The sequence below is a fragment of the Galeopterus variegatus genome, unplaced genomic scaffold, assembly GCF_000696425.1.
Source record: "Galeopterus variegatus unplaced genomic scaffold, G_variegatus-3.0.2 Scaffold3272, whole genome shotgun sequence".
NCBI lineage: Eukaryota > Metazoa > Chordata > Mammalia > Dermoptera > Cynocephalidae > Galeopterus > Galeopterus variegatus.
Genome location: NW_007729383.1, coordinates 94,559 through 105,648, shown reverse-complemented (window position 1 = coordinate 105,648; position 11,090 = coordinate 94,559). Strand labels below are relative to the sequence as shown.

The 11,090-nt window shown below is 42.0% G+C and overlaps 1 protein-coding gene across 1 annotated transcript; it reads right to left on the bottom strand.

Moving 5' to 3' along the window:
* Window positions 1–2,322: 2,322 nt before the first annotated feature.
* On the bottom strand, window positions 2,323–9,695 carry LOC103600228 (zinc finger protein 132-like). Its single transcript, XM_008584473.1, is given in 6 exon segments — window positions 2,323–2,860; window positions 3,138–3,374; window positions 3,552–3,579; window positions 3,582–4,406; window positions 8,566–8,610; window positions 9,662–9,695. Coding segments are annotated over 6 exon segments (1,707 nt in total).
* Window positions 9,696–11,090: the final 1,395 nt, after the last annotated feature.

The following is an 11,090-nucleotide window of genomic DNA, read 5'->3' as shown; positions in this document are numbered from 1 at the left end:
AGAGCTCAGAGTAAGAGCAGGAGAGATCTACAGAGTACATGAAGGCAGGAGAAGCCACAATGAGAGAAAGAAAAAGCCACTCTGACCATTTTGTGCTGTAGTGCAGCTGCTTTAAGGCTGGAGCTGCTGAGCGCATGGAGCAGGAGCTGGCAAAAGCTGCAGCCAAGCCCTTCGGATGGGGTTGCTTGGAGGCGGCAGGGGAGAAGAGGGCCTTGGTGATCTCCAGGCCAGCAAGATCACTAACACGGTTCCTGTGGACCCACATGGGAGCAAAGAGCCACAATAACTGAAAAAAAGGAGCCACTCAGAGGCCAGTGAATCATCTCAAGGGACTGATGCATGGCCAGTGGGAGAGACAGGCCCACTGGGGGAACACTGGAACACAAGCAAGGACAGCTGATCTGCCCTCCAATCAGCATAGGACCACTCAGAGGAGACTGGTCAGGAATATAGAATTGCATGGGCTGCAATTTGATGAAAAGACTCAGGACCAGATCAAAGTTTCTACACAACCCAGGTACACTGGGTATCCGGAGAGTCAGAAGTACCTATAAGGTCAACCATTACACTGCATAAAAAGCCTTCCTTAGAGAAGCAGCAGCAAAGCAGCAATTTAGTTCAACCACAGAGCTCAAGTACTGGTCTCAACAGGAAGTACCCCCACTTTAGAAGTAAGCAAAGGACAAAAAATTAGTTCCAGCTCAGACACACCACCAGTGCCTTGGGGTCCACCCAGGGACCCAAGGTATGGAGCCAGGGACCAGACTCCCCTCCCACAACCAGGCTCACTGCCAGTGCTAAGGAGCATACCAAAAACATCACCTGCATGTGGGTGGCCCACCACAGCCACCACAGTAACCATGGCTGCCACAAAAGTGGCTAGATGCCACAACCACCATGCAGATGGTCTGCCAGCCACTGGAGTGCATTGACACAAGGAGAGTCACCAGCAGAGACCAAAGAAAAGAAGAGGATGTCTCTCCACAAAGCCCATTCCAGAGTGATGGAAGAAGCATCTGCTCTATGATAATATTGGGGGACCTGAACACACCTCTCAGCATTGGACAGATCATCTAGGCAACAAATCAATGGAGTAACCATTACTCTTTCAGAAGAAGAGAGGAAATCTAGGGTTATCAGAGGTGAGAGGGGGAGGGAGGGGGGATGGGGAGAGATTGGACAAGGGGTATAAAGAATAAGTACAATTTGTAACAATATATATGCTAGTAATATTGATTTGATCAACATATCTCAACGTTGAACCCCAAAAATATGTATAATCAATTTTGATTCAATAAAAATTAAAACAAAAACAAAAACTGGTTCCATGTAAAAATCTGGATCTCCCACTCCTCTTGAAAAATCAGATTTGGTGGGCCGGCCCGTGGCTCACTCGGGAGAGTGCAGTGCTGATAACACCAAGGCCCCGGGTTCGGATCCCATATAGGGATGGCCGGTTCGCTCACTGGGTGAGCGTGGTGCTGACAACACCAAGTCAAGGGTTAAGACCCCCTTACCGGTCATCTTTAAAAAAAAAAAAAAGAAAAATCAGATTTGGCAAACATATATTGACTCTACCATAATTCTCTTCCTTTGTGAGGTACTGTCCTGCTTTAATGGAAACAAAGACTCTCAAGGAATGAAGGATGTTTTTATGTTAGTCACAAAAATCATATCTCTGGACTACAATATTTCCTCTTGGGTTCCATTTTCCTGCCTATGCACCAATGGCATTGAAGTGAACGGCCAAAACCTTTAGGTTATTTGCTCTGCCAGTGACCATGGCCATAGAAGAGACTTACATCCAGAGGCCTTATGTATATCTGTACACTTTCATCCCTCAGAGCTAGTGACTGGACTGGAATATTTGTGGAAGCACATTTAGATGGCACGCATCCTCTCAGGCTTGCTACAGTCACCCCCAAACTCTTTATTATTCATACACAATGTTTCTGTGCCAGTTGTAATTATGCTTAGATGACTCATGATTTCCCTCTAGGGAATGAGATAAAGAGCACAGAACTCTGTGTTCACTGAGTATATTGGGGTAACCCGATGCACATTTGCCAGCTGGTTGAGGTGAGATGGCTTCAGTCACAAGTCCTGGCAGCAATATAATTCACACAAAGGCCTTGGGCAGGTTAGAATGTGCAATGCAGCTCCTGAAAGCATTCCACATACCTGATATTCAGAGGGAATATCTCCAGTTTAGACATCCAGATGTGAGATTTAATTTTGGGATGTTGGCTATCTCACAGAAGCCATTCTCAGAGCTTTTCTCTGGTGTCTACCATTATGTTGAACAAGCAGACAGTGCATTTCCTACACTCTTAAGGTCTTTTTTCCAGTGTGAACTTTCCAGTGGCAAATGAAGGCCATTGAGCAATAGCTTTCTCGGTCACTGTACTTTAACTCTTTTCTCCAGTGTGATTTCCCAATGTTTAATGAAGACAGACCTATAGCTAAAGAATCTCCCACATTTGCTGAACTCAGAAAGCCCTTCTCCAGGATGGATTCTCTGGTGCAGAACAAGGATGGATAAAGACTGAAAGGTCCCACGTTTGCTGTACTCATAAGGTCTTGCTCTGGTGTGAACACTCTGCTGTAAAATAAAGCTGGTGCTTTGGCTAAAGAATTATCCACATTCCATGCACTCATGCAGCCAGTATAAACTCTCTGATGTTCAATAAGGCTAGAGCTTTGGCTAAACAATTTCACGTATTCAGTGTACTCATAAGTCCCTTTCTCCGTGTGGGTTCTCTGATGCCTAACAAGTGTGATTTTATAGGTAAAGAATGCTCTAGAGTTGTTACATTCATAAAGTTTTGCACCAGTGTGAAGCCTCTGGTGTCTAACAAGCCTGGAGGTTTATATAGAAAATTTTCCATATCTGCTGCACATCCACTCCAGTGTGGGTTTGCTGGTACTGAATTAGCCTGTATTTCTCGCTTAAGGCTTTAACTGCATTCACAGCACTTGAAGCCTCTCTCCAGTGTGAATTCTCTGATGTTGAGCAAGTATGTGTTTGCTGCTATAGGAAACAACATATGTTTTCCCACATATGCTTCATCTATAAAGACTTTCTCCAGTGTTTTCATGACAAACACGGTGGATGCTTCTTCTATAGTATTTCTCACATTTTCATAGACTCAAAAGGCCTTTTTCCAGTGTGAAATTTCATGTGTTGAACAAGGTCAGATCTTTTGCTATAGGCTTTCCCACATTTACTGCACCCATAAGACCTTACTCCTGTGTGAACCGTCTGGTGTATAGCAAGGCCAGAGCTCTGTCTGAAGGGTTTCCCATATTTGCTGCACTCATAAGGCCTTTCTCCAGCGTGGACTCTCTGGTGCCAAACAAGTCCATTTTTATGGCTAAAGGTTTCCCACATTCATTGCACTCATAAGGTCTTGCTCCACTGTGAACTCTGGTGTAAAATAAGGCCAGAGCTTTGGCTAAAGAATCTCCCACAGTCACTCCACTCATAAGGCTTTTCACCGGTGTGGATCCTCTGGTGCCAAACAAGTGTTATTTTGTGGCTAAAGAATTACCCACGTTCGTTGCATTTATAAGGTTTTGCCCAGTGTTAACTCTCTGGTGTCCAATAAGGACAGAACTTTGTCTGTCTGAAAACAACTCCTCACATATGGTACACTTATAAGGCCTTTCTCCACGGTGGATTCTCTGGTGCCGAACAAGTCTGTCTGTGCAGCTGAAGGCTTTCCCACATTCACTGCATTCAAAAGACCTTGATTTAGAGTGAACTCTCTGATGTAGAACGAGGCTAGAGCTTTGGCTAAAGACCTTCCCGCATTCGGTCCTTTATCTAGTATGGATTCTCTGGTGCTGAACAAGTATGATTTTGCAACTAAAGAACTTCCCACATTCCTTGTATTCAGAAGGCTTTTCACTACTGCAAAAGGCCTTCCTGAACTTCATGCTGCTATGTGGACTCCCCTTGCCATGAGTGGCCTGGAGCTGGAAAAGGCTCGAGCTGGCCAGGGGATCCTTCCCACCATCCCCACATGTCAAGGGATTCACTGGTGTATGTTCACTGGTGTATGTTCTAGAGTTTTTAACAAATGAAGCCCCCTCCTGATCCCTTCTAAAGGGTTTCTCTCCACTGTGCTGTTTCTGGTGCTGGAGGATGTTCGTAAGGAACCAGAGTTGCCCCACATATGTCCTACATGTGTGCAGCTTCTGCCCAGGGCATATTCCCTGATGCTCAGCCATGCACAAATTGTCTTTCACCACTGAGCCACACATCTCACAAGGGAATGCTTTCTGGGTTTCTGGTCCTGACTTGGGAGCCCTTACCTGTGACACTGTTTGAGAAGGTGCCTCCTCATCCTCCATTTGAAACCAACAACCTGAAAGCAGAGAAATGTTGTTGAAGTATAAGTACACTTTGATGGTGGGGGGAACCCGATCAGAAATGTGTGGCTTACAAATACACACACACACACACACACACACACACACACACACACACACACATTTAGGCAGGCCTGATTCCACAGATCAGGCACAAGTTCCTAAGTTGCCACCACCTTGAACTTCTCATTGTGTCTTCGTAACAGCCTTCAGGACGGATGAGGTGACTGATGTCAGCCTGTGCTGATATACAAGCACTTGGAGATGAGATCTATTCCAGAACAAGGAATGAGGCACCTTAATAAAGCAGAGTTGATCTGTGATCTTGTCCAAGAATGGATATGTAATGGGAAACTGATGAGTGAGGCATCCAGGAAGGACTCAGAGAGGGGTCATGGCCCAGCAGCCTGGTCCTTCCTCCTGGTATGCTATCATAAATTAGAAGCAGTTTTAGCAGAAAGGGTGTAACTCTGCTTCCTTTTCCTATTTGGTTGAGAAAAAATGTGGAGGCCCCACATTTAGGCAGGCCTTTATAGTCTCCTCCACCCCCAGCTCATACATTTCAGCAGGCCTGATTTCTGTCCTCAGGCACAAGTTCCTGAGTTGCCACCGTTTGAGCTTCTCATTTGTGTTCCTAATACCCTTTAGGATGGATGAAGTGAGTGGTCTCAGCCTGTCTTGACAAAGAAGAGGGATTTGAGATGGGATCCATTCCAGAGCAGGAAGAAGGCTCCTGGACAGTCTCCAGCCTCCTGTGACACACAGTCACACAAGGGCCGGCCTTGGCCCTTGGCCAAGCAGATGCACAGAAGTCTTCAGCTGTAAGCCAAATTACTTCCTCTTTTCAAATTCCTTGTGAAAATTAAAAGGTCCCTTTAGTATGCGGGCAGGAGAAGAACATGAGGCCAAATCAAGACCCTCTTTCCTAATGCTTGGGTTTTTGTTCATCTCAAAGCACTGCTAGCTGTCCACTGGGAGCAAAGCAGGTCTCCATCACTCCTCCACCTCCTCTACCCTCTGACTGCCTTCACCCCGCTTTCAGTTGATCAGTTCATTAACTTATAGGGATATGAAAGTTGGTTGTACAAATCGGGTCATTCTTGTCATGCCCAAACTAAAATTGGAGTCGAGGGGCCAGGACAAAAAATTGGGGCACATGGCACCTGCTCCAAGAGAATTGTCTACAAACCCAGCTGTTGAAAGAGCCTGCTGTAGTCCTAAGACTAGCTTTACCTAGTAGCTGCTGAAACCTGCCATGACTCCAAGACTCATTTTATCTACCGCTATCACTCAACAATGAAAGCCTGCCAAGTCTCCAGAACTTTGCTAGTGCCAGTGTGCTTTCTTTCAAAACAATATGTAACATTCCTCTCTCCATGAAACCCCCAGACTTTTCTTTGTTCTTCTGACATACCCCAGTCTATGTGTATGCCCCAATTGCAATCCTCTTTTCCCTAATGTAATGTTCTCTTAGAGAACTGTCTCTATATTTTTGACTTTAATAGGCACTTGCCTATAAACTGAAAATTTTCTAGATGAAAATAGGAAGTTCCTAATTGTCATGAACACCTATATCCTTTACCTAAAAGTTATCTCATTGCTTGTCAGCAAAGGCTAGCAACCCTGCATGTCAGGTGTTCTGAAATCCTGCATTTTCTTGGTCTTGTTTTTTAATCTTTCATATGCAAAAGAGAAAAAGAAGTTACACATCAGCAACCTTTATTTCTCTTCTTTGGTTGGGAAATTTTCATGATTTTAGAGGCCTTTTCCAGTTTTTAGCTCCGATTCTAAGTTGTATGTTTTTCTGTACCAATGCTGAGTAACCATTTTTGTGTGAGAACAATTCTTCCTTATGCAAAATGAAAATATCCTCACGGGGCTTGTAGAGGCCTTACCCCACCCGAGGCAGAACAGGTCTTGCAGTCCAGCTTGTCCCCTTCTAGTCCACCTCCTGCCCCATAGCTGTGGCTTCAGGGTTTGGGGGTGTCCCAGAGTTGGTCTCTCAAACCTTTCAGTCCTCTATCCCACCAGAGACCTCACAGCCATCTCTAACCCCTTAACTCAGCTGCAAAGGAACATGGGTGCTGTCCGTTGTTTCTGGTTTCATATGGTAGCTTTTAAAGGTGGCATTTCTTTGGCTCTTTTTGTATAAGGTGGCACACTTAGCTCTGTCTGAATATGCACCCCATTGAGAATCTCATGTGTTGAAACGTGTGGACTGAATCTGGACTGATCTGCCTTCACTATGTTTCTCACGAGGCTGTTTTGATTTTTGAAAAAAGTGGGTGCAACTTTCTGTGTACATTTGTCATTGTTCTGCAATGTCAAAGTCAGTTAAAATCTCAGGAACGGGACAATGGGGGTGCACGAAGGAGTTTTGTTGCTCTTCATTTATAAAATCCTTTTAAGGAATGAGTCGGTGCCTTATCTTCTGCTCTTTCTTTATAAGGACAGTTCTGACAGGAATGTTGGATGATGAATCCTAGGGGCTTCACTTATAACTCAGCAAGTATTCATTAACTGCCTACGGCATGCTCAGGCCCCCAGCTAGAGAGAGAGCATAACAATGTGAGAAAAACATACATGACCCCTATTGATGGGGGCCCTCCTAGGATGCAGTGATGCCCCCTTCCTCCTTAATTGACTTTTTGCACCAAGGCAATGACTCTCCTGTGTCTCCTGTCTATCTGACTATCCCTTCTCAGTTTCCTTTGCCTTCCTTTTCTGCTCCCCTCTAAACCCTGATGGACCCCAGGGCACAGTCATTGGACTCTGCTCTGTCTAGACCCACTCTCTAGTTGATTCTGAATGTGTAGTTTTGATTCCATCCCTCAACTCCAGACACACACATCTAGCTGCCACTTGTATCATGGGCTTCCCAAGTCCATAACAAGCTCCTGGCCTCCCCCCACCCCTGGCCCAGCTGTCTGTATTCCAGCTGCAAGGCTTCTCCTAGGGTACCACATGACCCTCTGAGCCATCTCCAAGTGGGTTTGGTGAGGTCAGGGGAACGGCTGGACTAGGTCAGTGGAAAAGTTGCAGGATACACAGCCCTTTCTTACTGCAAGTTTTTTAAAAATACATTTTTATTTGGGGATAATTTTATGTTTAAAGAAAAGTTATAAAGATGATAATGTTTGTGAAAACTAATAAACCAATATTGGTACATTACTATTAAATGAAATCCAGACGTTATTTGAATTTCACAAGCTCATCCATTACTTTCCTATTTGTATTCCAGAATCCAATTTATATCCTAAACATACTGCATTAATTGTCACACCTCCAGTCTCCTCTGGTCTGTGGCAGTTTCTCAGTCTTTCCTTGTTTTTCATGGCTTGGCAGTCTTGAGGAGTACTGGCCAGGTATCTTATCCTGTTGAATGTTCCCCAGTCTGAGTTCATCTGGTGTTTTTCTTTTTTCTTTTTTTTTTTAATTTTTATTTTGTCAATATACAATGTATATGATTATTATGGCCCATCACCGACACCTCCCACAAATAGTTTAGAATGTTTGGAAAGTTCATTTATTTCGTTTGTTTTTGGTGGCTGGCCGGTGTGGGGATCCGAACCCTTAACCTTGGTGTTACGACACCGAGCTCTAACCAACTGAACTAACCGGCCAGCCCTTGGTGTTTTTCATATAATTAGACTGGGGTTTTAGGGGTTGGGGGTTTTTGGAATGACACCACACAAGTTAAGTACTCTCCTTTTCGTAGCATATCAGGGGGTACCTGATATCAGCATGTCTTACCTCTGGTGACGTTAAACTTGATCACTTGAATAATGTAGTGATTCCTAGTTTTATCCACTGTAAAGTTACTATTTTCCCCTTTCCCTACTGTATTTTTTGTAAGTGAATCCTTAAGTCAATCCACCCTGAAAGGGGTGGGATATTAGGCTCCACCTCCTGGAGAGAGATGACCTCATCACAAGCCCTTTCAGTATGCCAGTGGCATTTGTGATTTTCTGATATTTTCCTGAGGAGGCTAAAATTTCTGTAAGGAAGCTCTTCATGGATGCTGACCATAGAGGCTTAGGACAGTTCTGCACTCATCCACTGGGACCAGGATTCCCACCCAGTCTTGGTGGAATCTTGGTCCAGGAGGAAGAGATAAAGAGAGTGGATGAAAGAAGCTAACCCTAAGGGAATGCTGGTGTCATGAAAATAGCTCAGGTCCCAAAGTCTTACCTGCAGGTTCTGCCACCTGGGGCAAGTTACAAGTTGCCCCTGAGCCTACACAAAAGAAGCAGTTCCAGTGTTAAAGTCAACTGAGACATACACAGGCACACATCTACATACATGCAAACATACATTTGTATTCAGATTAATACCAAAAAAAGGTCTTATTGGTAAGTCTTTAACATCTGAAGCCCTTCTCTTGGAGTCAAGTATAAATAAACTGATAGCTTCATCTTATTTTTATTTCAATACACATGCTCTTTAATCCCTGAGAACCCTGAAAAAAAAGTTTTACCTAGCAAAAAAGGAAACCTTGCTGATCTGATAAAGAAGTCTCTGGAAATCCAAATGAATTCCATCCTGTAATCACTTGGGAGGCAAAAAGGCTGCCCTTTGGTTTGGGGCACAAGAGCAAGGGACAGTTAACAATTTATTTTAAAATCAAGCCAATTCAATAGGCTTTTGAACTCCCTCTAGTTTCCATAGAATGGTGACACAGGGTCCTGAGGAATCCCTTTGCCTTGTGCTAAACCTCACAGGCCCTGAACAATCAAGAGCTTTGAAAAAAACGTAGAACCTGGCTTGCATTCTGGATGGAGCAAGTCTTTCTTTTCTCTAGGCTCCATGCCAACTTGGCAGAATTTTTTTATGATTTCTTTTCCCCATTTTCTAACTATGTTTTTTTTTTTTTTTTTTTAATTCACAATCCCCTTTTCTTATGAAAATAATGTTGTGGTTTGGTTTCCATAGAAGTCGATTCATATCTGTAGTGCATCTTACTATTTAAAAAATGTCTGTATTGATAAATATAACATAGACACACAAAAAAGAGATGTTGTTTGTGTATATGAACTAACACTTTAAAGAATAATAGAAAAATGAACACCTGTGAATCCAAAATGCAGATAAGCTTAATTTACAGAGCCCCTGTGATCCCTCCACATTTACATTCAGTCTTAGCCTACCCTCATGCTTCTATCCTATATTTTTTGTTAATCATTCCTGCTTTTAAAAAGTTTAATAATGGTTGTATGAATTCACAGATAATTTTACTTTTATCTGCTTTCCACCTTTATATAAACAGAATCATACTGCAGAAACTCACCTGTAACCTTTTTCCTTTGCTCAACATTATGCATCTATGATGCAACCACATCAGTATGTTAACTAGATTATTTGTTTATATTTCTATATAATATTTTTTGTATTCAGAATTTATTCATTGCACTGTTCCTAAGTTTTTGATATTATAAACAGAGCTGCTTGCTGGACATACCCAATTTACCCAGAGTATAGACTTATGGGACTTAAGTCCTTTTGTACAGTATGTTCATATTCCCCTTTGTTATGCAATGCTGCATGGTTATATTATCCAACTTCTAAATTTGATGCTAGCTGGTGAATATGGAACTACTCACTATGATTTTAATTTGCTTGTCTGGGATTAATAATAAAGTTAGACATATTTTTATAGTTATTGGCTATTTGAGTTTCCCTTTCTGTGAAATGCCTAGTATATATTTTCCCATATTTCTATTGGGCTATGTATCTTTTCCCTATTGATTCATTAGTGTTTTTTACATCAGTCCTTTTCTGTTATATATGATGCAAATATCTTCTTGCAGTTGGGGTATATCTTTTCATTCTTTTTATGATGCCTTCAATGAACAAAGTCCTTGAATTTAATTTATCTGTGTTTTAATTTATGGTTTATTCTTATTGTATTATAATTAAAAAATCTTCATCTTGAAATTATAAAATATTTTCTATATTTTCTTTTAGTTTTTGGTTTGTTTTCTATATTTTCTTCTAATTGAATTTTGAGTATAACCTGAAATATGGATTTCTTTTCATTTTTTTCTAAATCATAACCAATCAATTATTCAAGCATACTTCACTGATTTGGCCATCTTTTCTTAGCTGATCTGCATTGTCTCTTTTGTTGTATATTGGATTCCCATATATGCATGCATTATTACTTCCTCATCTTTAAATTAGATCCTAAAGCAATCCTGAGCATAAAAAGTAAAGCCAGAGACATTACATTTCCTGACTTCAAACTATATTACAAATCTATAGTAATAAAAACAGCATGGTACTGGCATAAAAACAGACAAATAGACCAATGGAGCAGAATAGAGAACCCAGAAATCAACCCACATACTTACAGCCAACTAATCTTCAACAAGGGCACCAAGAACATACAATGGGGAAAAGACTGCCTGTTCAATAAATGGTGCTGGGAAAACTGGATATCTATATGTAGAAGAATACTTGACCTGTAATCTGTAACTCTCACCATATGCCAAAATCAACTCAAAATGCATTAAAGTCTTAAATATAAGACCTGAAACTTTAAAACTCCTAGAAGAAAACATAGGAGAAACACTCCAGGACTTAGGACTGGGCAAAGACTTTATGAATAACACCCCCAAAGCACAGGCAACAAAAGAAAAAATAAACAAATGGGATTATATCAAACCAAAAGCTTCTGCACAGCAAAGGAAACAATCAACAGTGTGAAAAGACAACCT